This window comes from Henckelia pumila, chromosome 3 (genome assembly GCF_033568475.1).
Source record: "Henckelia pumila isolate YLH828 chromosome 3, ASM3356847v2, whole genome shotgun sequence".
NCBI lineage: Eukaryota > Viridiplantae > Streptophyta > Magnoliopsida > Lamiales > Gesneriaceae > Henckelia > Henckelia pumila.
This window is the reverse complement of record NC_133122.1, coordinates 159,415,260-159,427,189: the sequence shown is the minus strand read 5'-3', so window position 1 is coordinate 159,427,189 and position 11,930 is coordinate 159,415,260. Positions and strand designations below refer to the sequence as shown.

At 33.9% G+C, this 11,930-nt stretch overlaps 1 protein-coding gene across 1 annotated transcript; it reads left to right on the top strand.

Moving 5' to 3' along the window:
* Positions 1–10,671: 10,671 nt before the first annotated feature.
* On the top strand, positions 10,672–11,348 carry LOC140893435 (probable glutathione S-transferase). The gene is made up of 2 exons (XM_073302509.1): positions 10,672–10,926; positions 11,004–11,348. The coding sequence occupies exons 1-2, from the start codon at positions 10,672–10,674 to the stop codon at positions 11,346–11,348; spliced, it is 600 nt and encodes a 199-aa protein (XP_073158610.1).
* The last annotated feature ends 582 nt before the right edge of the window (positions 11,349–11,930 follow it).

Here is an 11,930-nt window from a genome sequence, read left to right as displayed (position 1 = left end):
TTATTTTCTTATCTTTGTAGATTGGTTCGAGTTTGAAAGGAAAGAATATCAAGGTTTATTGGAGATAAGATTGTTCAAGCTTAATTGGGTGTCCTTCACGTTGAATAAATAGGAGAGCAGATCATGCAGAACGTGGTGTGCAGAAATATAGAGTTTGAGCGAGATAAAGAGAGCGCACCACAGAGCTTCATATAGACAATTCAGAGATACATTCACGAGAAATCAAGAGCTCTGAATTGAAGAAGAAGATCGAAGATAGCACAACAGTGGTTGTTGCGTTTCTGTATTGCCGTGAAGTTTTTCCAGAACACTTGGAGTTTACACTTGCAAAAGTGTTGGTCGAAAGACCTTTTGTTGTTCTCATATTTCGGCAATCAGAACCAACTCCTTATTCGGTTTTATTGTTCTACTTTCAGTAGACTTTTAAGGGAGTTATTTTTATTTATTCTTTATTTTCTCACATGCTTTGAGAAAATTGATATTTACAATAATTCACTAGTTTTAGGGTTTGTAAAACTCTTTGATTATTTTCTACTGAAAGTTTTGCCCTGAGGCGCTGCAAGAGTATTTTATACTTTTGCTTAAATATTTGAGTCTGATTTGTTTGGTTGCTTATCTATTTTATTCATTGCTTTCAAAAATTCTGATGCATGTTAATCAAGGTGTTATTGAAGATGTTGTCAGCACCTAGTGACAACATCCGAATCTGTTTTATGTGCAACCTTTTATTACTTTAGTACTTGTGCATATTTACTCTTGATTATTTGTATTGTTGGTTTACTGTTAGTTTGCTGTTACTATTCACGTTTTAATATTTCCGCTGCATGTTGAGTAGGATGTTGTCAACACCTAGTGACAACATCTGATTCTGATAATTTTTATGAACCATGATATCCCTTACAAGGGGTGATTCTTTTCTTGAGCACAGAGACAAGCTGAAACGACACTCTCATTGTGTTCGGGCTATTACGACCATCTGGGAATCCTACGTTCTCTGGACGAGCACGCGAGAGGTTTACTCAAGCAGAGACTTCAAAGCATGAACTCTGATGGCAGGACTCAATTCATTTCTCTTGCATATAGGCAGGTTGTTCCTGAACAAGAGTACTTGACAGACGATTCCCACTCGGGGGCGGAAGAGGATGGCTACCATCTGTTAGGATTTGTGGTTTTGATGGAGCTTAATCAGGATTGGATTCATGGTTTTGAACCAAACAGCCGAAACGAGGATCTTGACAATGGAGCCAAGTTTGAGGAAACAGAGATGAATCAAATCTCGGATGATGTAATATCGGAAAAAGGAGCACTGTCTGAAGAACAAGAGAGAAACAAATCTGGAGAAGAAAGGAATGAGAGTAAAGAAGACAAGGTATGTTCAAAAGAAGTGGTTTCTGTTTCTGGATCAGATGGCAGCATCACTTTAGAACATATCCCCCATGCTACTGAATCTGTACCGGTGGAGGAAGACGTTACAACGCATTCAGAAGAGAAGATATCAACGAAAGGAAACAAAACAAGTACTTCAGATATCGTGATCTTGGATGGAAATATCACCACCTTATCTTTGATCTTGATGTGGACTAAATGTATGTTACTCAACACCCAAGCATTTACTCAATTCCAGCTCACTGTAATGATCACCAGCATAACGAATGCTTTCGTTGTCTCAATGGGGCCGCTAAAAACACAAGGAGTGAATAGGGCTCTAGCATGCGAATTGGTTCAACTGATATGGGTGAATGCAGTGATGGGTTTAATCGGTACGCTGACTTTTGGAAGGCGGCGGCCACAACATTCTATTACTCTGCTGCAAGAACCACCAAATGAAGAAAGGATATGGTTTATAACAGGGTACATGTGGAGGAACATTATGACTCAATCCGCGTATCAAATAACAGTCGCCAGCATGTTACAGTACAAAGGGACCATTTTTGGCTACACCGATAGAGAAGCGGAAACAGCAACATTTGTGGCACCGATATTGCTCCAAGTTCTTAACATGATCAGCGCAAGGAAGATCGAGGAGAAGAACATTTTTTCAGGTATACGACCGCGATTCATTTGGCTTATATCTGCACTCATGTTTGCGCCTTTTGTGTGGGTTGAAATCCTCGCAAGAATCATGAACCTTGGCAGATTGGAGGCGACACAATGGGGAATATGCATTGCAATGGCATTGGTTTCTTGGCCAGTCGGTTTTGCTGCCAAATTTGTGCCTGTCGGCTTCTTTTTTGTGCCTCTCAACGCCGTTGCTGCCGCGATCATGGCTGTTATCGAACGATTGAAAGAACTAGGAAACTGGATCAAATTAATTTACTCTAACCCTGCATTTTTGTGACTTCATTCCACTTGAATGAACTTTAGTTTATTAAAAGTGAGCTTTATTGTAAATTATATATTAAAATTTGATTGAAAATTATTGTGATGGTGATGTGATGATATTTTAATTTTTGATTATGTAATGGATGACATATTTATTTTTGGACATTTCTCAATTGAGGATCTATAAATATACCTCAACATTTGTGAAGAAAAAATATAAGAGAGAGAAGATTTTATAAGTGTTTGGTTTGATATATTTTGAGTTTTAGAGTTTTTAGTTTTTACCATAAATTTTACTTTTCACGACACAACACAATCGCTCGAAAGTTCTCTATAATTTTCGACGCTCCAAAACACAAAGAAAAGACAAAAATATTTAACAAGTAAGTATATTTATTTTACTGTTTATTTATTTGTTGTGTATATATTTAATATATAATATCATGTTATTATCAGACATTATAAAAAAAATAAGTTTTTTTTTAAAAAAAACTTGTTATAAATCCTGGGAGGATGTTAAGTCGACATCCTACACTCCTAGTAAGGGATACGACAAGTATAAAAGCCTCTAAGGTTTTTAAATAATAACATGATATGATTATACATTATTGCTTATATAATTTTATTGTGTAATTATATTTGTATAATTTCATGTTATTATATAAGAGGCTGTCTATGACACCGACCTTATAATAACGTGATATGATTATACATTACTGCTTATATAATTTTATTATCTAATTATATTTGTATAATTTTATGTTATTATATAAGAGGCTGTCTATGACACTGACCTTATAATAACGTGATATGATATATATTTATTATGTATATATACTAACTATATCAATATATAATTTCATGTTATTATATAAGAGGTTGTCTAGGACACTGACCTTATAATAACGTGATATGATATATATTTTATTACGTATATTTAATTATGATTATCATTATATGCATCACATGATTATCACGAATTTTTATTCAACACATACTCGATTTTTTCTTACCCCCAACGGTAACAAACGGCTAGTTTTTGCCCTATAAATATGTTCACTCAAACTCATTTTCAATCACACCAAATTCACTCTTTCTCTCAAAATAATTTCTCCTCGATTTTTCGAAGGTGAAGATGATGGCATTTATAAGGCTATTTTTCATAAAGACTATGATCATCATGCTCACAAATCTTGTACTCACCAGCGATTTTCCACCACATAATTTTTCTCTATTTGTACACGCACTTGTAATCTTCTTTATTCCATTATTTTGTATTGTCATACTAATAGAAATTAACTAATAAAATGCATTGTTATTTTTCTAGTACCACCATGTCAAATTTGGCAAAGATTAAATTCGTTGTGCTCGATATCACTAGAAAGAATTATATGCCATGGACTCTCGATGTAGAGATGCATCTTGAGTCATTGGGTCTAAGTGATACCATCAAAGAAAATAATATATCATCCTCACAAGAAAAGGCAAGTCTATGATTTTCTTACGTAGACATCTTGATGAAGGATTGAAATGTGAGTATCTCACATAAAAAGACCCAATGATTTTATGGAAAGGGCTCAAAGAAAGATTTGAGCATATAAGGAAAGTTATACTCTAGACCGCCCGTGATGAATGGAATACGTTGAGATTCCAAGTGTTTAAAAAATTCAGTGAATACAATTCTGCGATGTATCGAATAGTCTCGCAATTGAAATTTTGTGGGCATGTTGTTACTGAGATGGAAATGCTTGAAAAAACATTTTCCACATTCCATGAATCAAATATAACTCTACAACAACAGTATAGAGTGCGTGGATTTTCGAGATATTCTGAACTCATCGCATGTCTTCTTGTGGCGGAAAAAAACAACGAATTGTTAGTAAGAAAGCATCAATCCCGACCCACTGGTTCAACGACATTTCCAGAAGCAAATGTCATAATTAAAAATGAAAACCAAAATCAAAGGCATAGACAATATTTTGGTCGTGGACGAGGTCGAGGAAGTGGGCGTGGACGTGGACGTAAAAATTATCACGGTCGTGGTCGTGGCCGTGGATATGAAAATAATCGAGATAGTTATTTCAATAACTCATCTCAAAAGAACGTCACGAACCACCCACCAAAAAGGCAGCATGAAAATCACTCAAAAAGATCTGAGAGTAGATGTGGCACTCCAGGACATTGGTCACATATTTTTTGAACCCCTGAGCACCTATGTAAGCTCTATAAAGAATCGACAAAGGGGAAAGAAAAAGAGACCAATTTTATTGAAAAAAGTGACCATTTAATTGGTTCAACTAGTTTCAATGCTGCAGATTTTTTGAATGATTTCGAAGACATTGATTAAAAGATTGGTGGGACTAGATTAACAAATTTGTATTTTTCATGCATTCTTGTATTATAAAGCATGTTATATTTTGCATTTGTATTGTACTTAATTTTTCTTTATTGCATTTTTGTGAAGTTTGATATGGAAAATGCTATGAGCAAACATGGAAATAATATCATGAAAATTTGCATACCGGATAGTGGTACAACGCACACTATTCTGCGAGATGAAAAATATTTCTTGGAAATAAAACCAACAAAAACAATGGTGAATACCATATCAGGTACTGTAGACTTGATTGAAGGTTGTGGTAAAGCACAAATTTTGTTACCAAATGGTACAAAATTTTGGATAAATGATGCTTTATATTCACCACAATCGAAAAGAAATTTGTTGAGTTTTAATGACATATATTCTCATGGATATGATACTGAGACGATAACTGATGGAAATCAGAAATATATGTGTCTTACCACATATAAATCAGGAAAGAAATATGTGGTTGAAAAATTATCAATGCTCCCTACTGGATTGCATTATACACATATAAGGCCAATCGAATCAAATATGGTGGTTAATAAATCTTCAATATTAACCAATTGGCATGATCGATTGGGACATCCTGGTTCAATAATGATGCGAAGAATTATTGAAAATACACATGGTCATCCATTGAAAGACCAGAAGATCTTTCAGAATAATAAGTTTTAATGCAAAGCATGTTCTCTTGGAAAACTTATTATAAGACCATCACCAGCTAAAATCCAAACAGAATCACTCATATTTCTTGAACGTATTCAGGGTGATATTTGTGGGTCAATTCATCCACCATGTGGACCATTTCGATATTTTATGGTATTGATCGATGCCTCCAGCAGATGGTCACATGTATGCTTATTGTCAACTCGGAATGTGGCATTTGCAAGATTAATGGCTCAAATAATAAAATTGCGGAATTAATTTTCCGATTATACAATCAAGAAAATAAGACTTGATAATGCTGGAGAATTTACTTCCCAAACTTTCAATGAATATTGTATGTCAATGGGAATTACTGTTGAACATCATGTTGCTCATGTTCATACACAGAATGGATTAGCTGAATCATTGATTAAACGTCTACAACTAATTGCTAGACCAATGATTATGAGAACAAAACTCCCTATTTCTATATGGGGACATGCAATTTTACATGCTGCGGCATTAATTCGCATCAGACCAAGTGCATATCATAAATTCTCCCCATTGCAACTTGCATTTGGTAAATAACCAAATATTTCTCATCTGAGAATTTTTGTATGTATGGTGTATGTGCCTATTGCACCACCTCAACGATAAAAAATGGGTCCTCAAAGAAAAATAGGTATTTATATCGGTTATGATAGCCCATCAATCATTCGATATCTTGAGCCTCAGACAGGCGATGTGTTTACAGCACGCTTTGCTGATTGTCATTTTAATGAAGAAATCTTCCCAATGTTAGGGGGAGAAAAGAAACACATCGAAAAGGAAATCACATGGTATGTACCATCATTGTTACATTTGGATCCAAGGACCAAACAATGTGAGAAAGATGTAAAACAAATTGTGCACTTGCAAAGAATTGCAAATCAAATTCCAGATGCATTTGCAGACACAAAAGGGGTAACAAAATCATATATACATGTTGTAAATGCCCCTGCTCGAATTGAAATTCCAAAGAAATAAATTGAAGACACTCATGATGTCATAAAACGCGTGAAGCGTGGAAGGCCAGTCGGTTCCAAGGATAAAAATCCTCGGAAAAGAAAAGGCATAGAGAAACACGATGATCATAAAATAGAAAATGGTGTTCCAGAAGAAACACCTGATGATGAAAATATTCTGTCAGAACCACAAACTAACGAGAATCGTGAAATCTCTATCAATTATATTAATACTGAAAAAATATGGAAACGAAAAGATATAGAAGATATTGATGAGATATTTTCTTATAATGTAGCATGTGACATCATAAATAAAAATTAGGATTATGAACCAAAATCTTTTGGAGAATGTAAAACTCGTCATGATTGGGCCAAATGGAAAGATGTCATCCAGGTTGAATTAGATTCGCTAAATAAACGTAATGTTTTTGGACCTATAGTCCTCACACCTAAAGGTGTAAAACCTGTTGGATACAGATGTGTTTTTATTCGAAAGCAAAATGAGAAAAATGAAATAGCAAGATATAAAGCTAGACTTGTTGCACAAGGTTTTTCTCAAAGGCCTGGAATTGATTATGAAGAAACGTATTCTCCTGTTATGGATGCAATTACGTTTCGATATTTGATTAGTTTGGCCGTGTCTGAAAATTTGAAAATGTGTCTTATGGATGTTGTTACAGCTTACTTATACGGATCACTTGATAGTGATATATACATGAAAATCCCTGAAGGATTTAAGATGTCTGAAACACAAAGTTCAAAACCCAGAAAATTTTATTCTGTAAAATTGCAAAAATCATTATATGGGTTGAAGCAATCCGGTCGAATGTGGTATAATCGGCTAAGTGAGCACTTGATGAAAAAGGGATATGTAAATGATCCAATATGCCCTTGTGTTTTCATCAAGAAAACAACATCCGAATGTGTAATATTGTTGTATATGTTGATGATTTAAATATCATTGGAACGAATAAAGAAATTCAAGAAGTTATGATGTACTTGAAAGAAGAATTCGAAATGAAGGATCTTGGGAAAACCAAGTATTGCTTGGGTTTGCAAATTGAACAAAAAAAATGTGAAATTTTTGTTCACCAGACAAATTATACAGAAAAGATCCTTAAACATTTTAATATGGATAAATCAAATCCATTAAGTACTCCAATGGTTGTAAGATCATTAAACATAGAAAAAGATCTATTTCATCCATGTGAAGATGATGAAGTTATTCTTGGTCCAGAAGTACCATATCTAAGTGACATTGGTGCCCTTATGTATCTTGCAAATTGCACTAGACCTGATATATCTTTTGCTATAAATTTATTAGCAAGATTCAGTTCATATCCAACAAAGAGGCACTGGAATGGAATTAAACATATATTCCGTTATCTACGAGAAACGACAGATTTGAGACTTTTGTATTCAAAAGATACCAATCAAAGTATCATTGATTATGCTGATGTTGGATATTTATCTGATCCACATAAGGCACGTTCCCAAACCGGATATGTATTTACTCGTGGAGGCACATCAATTTCTTGGCGTTCACAGAAACAAACACTAGTAACAACTTCATCAAATCACGCCGAGATTATTGCGCTACATGAAGCAAGTCGTGTGAATATGTTTGACTAAAATCAATGACACAACATATCCAAACTTCTTGTGGATTATCAGTAAACAAAAATCATGTGACGCTGTATGAAGATAATGCTGCATGTATTCCTCAAATGAAAGAAGGATACATCAAAAGTGACAGAACCAAACATATCCCCCCAAAGTTCTTTGCCTACACTCAAGAGCTTGAGAAGAATAAAGATATTGATATCTGTTACATTCAATCAAGTGAGAACTCATCAGATCTCTTCACTAAGGCGCTTCCTACGGCAATATTCAGAAAGCATATATATAATATTGGGATGCGAAATCTACAGCGTATGTGAAGAATCGATCGTATTAACATGAGAGGGAGTTTACGTGGCTGCACTCTTTTTTTCTTGCTATGATTTTTATCTCACTGGGTTTTTTCTAGTAAGGTTTTTAACGAGGCAGTATATAAACACGTAATATCACGATCATCATCACAAGGGGAGTATTGTAAATTATATATTAAAATTTGATTGAAAATTATTGTGATGGTGATGTGATGATATTTTAATTTTTGATTATGTAATGGATGACATATTTATACTATTTTTCAAACTTTCCTAGTGAAATTTAAATACCAATATCTAGCTGACCTCTTTAAAATTCAAATTGGAGGTTCCTGTAGGTAATTGAAAGTAAACTTGATGAAATTTTTTAACTAATAAATATTAGTAACACAATTAAATGATTATGGGCCTTTTTTTAAAAAAAAATCAGAATGTTTGAAGTGAAACTTTCCCAGAGTTTATTGTAAAAAATATTTGACTTATTTTTTCATTATCTCATTGAACTAATTTTTGTATCATTGTCATTTTTTATTCTCTTTTCTATATTCGCATATCGGCATATGACAAACTTTTTAACCCAGTAAATTATGAATTTCTGGTTAACCATATCTTGTAAAATAACATTAAAGTCTTTAACCATACTGAGGTTAAATGGAAACAAATATTTGTCAAATGGCGCTGAGCTCATGGCATACGTCACCATCCAATCTCTCTCTGAAATAGTTTAATTCTCAATTGACCGATTATTATATTATGATTGATGACGTAGATTTGGGAAGAAGCTTTTGCTATGGTACATTGAACATCTTTTTAATGATACCTATACAATACAATGATGCTTATACATTAAGTTACAAAATGCATTTAAAATTAGAAAATTATCTTACATGCATTTTTTTAAAAAAAAAATTCCAAATCAAGTGTAGGGATAATTTTATAATTTCGAATGCAATTTGTAATCCAATTTATAACCCTCATTGTACATATAACATTATCTGTTTTGAGTTTTATAAATCATCTAATTTTATCCTATGGTAGGTGTTAGGTGCGATGGCCGATGGGTAGGAATATAATTTAAGTATTTATCTCGTACATTGTTTCATTCAAGTTCTAAAATAACTTATTTTGGTTTTTTTTGGACTTCATACTCCAAAATTAAATAAAATTGGACTCTTTGATTTAACATTAAGATAATATCATTATGCTAACATAAACTCAACATTATATCTACATATCTATCAATAATGTCCAATTTTTTTTTATATTGGGGATGGGGTTATCAAGTCTTGAACCCAAGACCACTCTCATTTATGAGAGCATGGTGCTGCTTAGGCTAGAAGCCTTAGAGCCCGTTTGGATTTTGTACAAATTTTTTAAAATAAGTGCTTTTAAAAGCTACAATTTTTTGCTTTTAAAAAAACTCTAATTTTACCAAACACCTTGTTAACTGAAAAAGCACTAAAAAAAGTGTTTTTTTGCCCTGACTTTTGAAACCAAACGGGGCCTTAGCCATAAACAATAATGTCTTGATGAGACGAAAATTGTAGGCTAAACTTGTCACAAAAATTGTTTATGTAAGTCGATTTAACCAGAGAGTCGAAATGGGGCTGAATTCAAAGAAGTTGACTTCAATATGAATCATATATATTTTTTGATAATAGAAGCATATTGCTTTAAAAAGTGTTTTTTTTAAAGTTGATTTTTAATAGTACTTTTTTAAAGTAAAAACTATAATAGTTTTGTGTTTGGATAAATATATTGAAAGAACTTTTTTTTAGTTAAGTTATAAAAAAAGCAATTGAAAAGATATAAATATGGGTTTTTAAAAATGCACTTATTTTTGCTTAAATAAATCATTTTAAAAGCACTGCAGATCTATCCAAACACATTTGAAACAATAAAAGTATTATTTTTTAAAAAAAATAAAAAATTTCTTTTCTGTAATTGATAGCCATGATTGGCCAATTTCCATGTGGGCCCCACAATTTTCATGTGGATCCCACATGGAAATTGTGTGTGGCCCGATTGGCCATCAATTTTACAGAGGGGGTAATACCCCCTCTAGAGGGTTGAATCACCCATAAAAACGGACTCACAACCAGAGGAAACTACTCAGAAACGGGTCCTTCGACCCTACAGAGGGGTAGTACCCCCTCTATAATTGATGTCCATGATTGGCCAATTTCCATGTGGGCCCCACAATTTTTATGTGGGTCCCACATGAAAAATGTGTGTGGCCCAATCATGACCATCAATTTTGTAGAGGGGGGTAATACCCCCTCTGCAGGTCCAATCACCCCTCAGAAACACATTCAAAAAAAAAAAACAAAACAAACAAAACGATCGTGATGGCGGGAGTGAAGGTATTTGGTTCTTGGCGCAGCCTGTATAGTTGTAGAGTGGAATGGGCGCTGAAACTGAAGGAGTCGAATATGAATTCATACAAGAAGATCTAAGCAACAAGTCTCCTCTACTTCTTGAATCCAATCCAGTCCATAAAAAAGTTCCTGTTTTGATACATAATGGCAAGTCAATCGCCGAGTCATTGGTGATTCTTGAATACATTGACAAAACTTGGGAAAACGTCCCGCCCATCTTGCCGAAATGTCCTTACGACCGAGCCGTGGCACGTTTTTGGGCAAGATTCTTGGATGAGAAGGTACTATTTAATTGCATTTACAAGTTTCTATGAACATATATATTCATTATAATGACTGGTTAAATTTTTTTTTCCAGTGCTTGCCAGTAATTAGGACGGCTTGTTCGGTTTCAGGGGAGGAGCAAGCGAAAGCCAAGGAAGAAGTAGAAGAATCGCTTAAAATTCTTGACAATGAACTAAAAGGCAAGAAATTCTTTGGGGGAGATGTCATTGGATTTGTTGAAATTGCCGGAAATTTCTTGGCCTTTTGGTCTGTGGTTATCGCGGAATTGGTGGGACTCGAGATCATAACGAAAGAGAAATTCCCAAATGTGTGTAGATGGAAGGACGAGTACGTCAACTCGAGCTCTGTTAAGGAACATCTGCCTCATCGGAAGAAATTGGTCGAGAGTTTTCGGGCTCATTTTCAGAAGATTAAGTGAGCTAGAAGTCTAGAACCATACGTTTGGTGTACACTTATATTTGTTGCAATATAAGTCGATACTATCGTATAATGGATCTTGTATCTATTATTAAATATCAGATATTATTCTTTATTTCGTTGTGTCGTGGAAGGAAAACAAATGATATGATCATGGTTCATCATCGTGTGTTTGTATTCAGTGATTTTTCTTACGAGTTTTGAAGGGAATATTTTATTCCTAAAATTCCTTAAACCTAAAAAGATTTTATTTAAAGTCTTTTGTTTTTTTTGGACATGAAGTATCTTTGAGATAATTCCTTATTTAAGTATATTTGAGATATTATTAAGTTTATAATAATATTTAACTATCTCATATCTAATTGATCTTTTTCTTATTTTTGTAGATTTGATATGATCAAATCTAGGGGAATCCTAGACTTACAAGGTAACAAATATGAGAAGGATTTTTGGATTTATATATGTGAACGAGATCGTGCACTTAGATACACTGAGAGATAGAGAGACACGGCAGCAATATATTCTAAGAGCTTCTATACGTTCCACTTGAGAGAATTAAGTATCATATGTTGAAGCTCGTATT

Coding starts and splice junctions, on each gene's coding strand:
- LOC140893435 (XM_073302509.1), top strand. CDS start 10,672: ATGGGCGCTGAAACTGAAGGAGTCGAATATGAATTCATACAAGAAGAT. Junction 10,927..11,003: donor CAAGATTCTTGGATGAGAAG/GTACTATTTAAT, acceptor TTTTTTTTCCAG/TGCTTGCCAGTAATTAGGAC.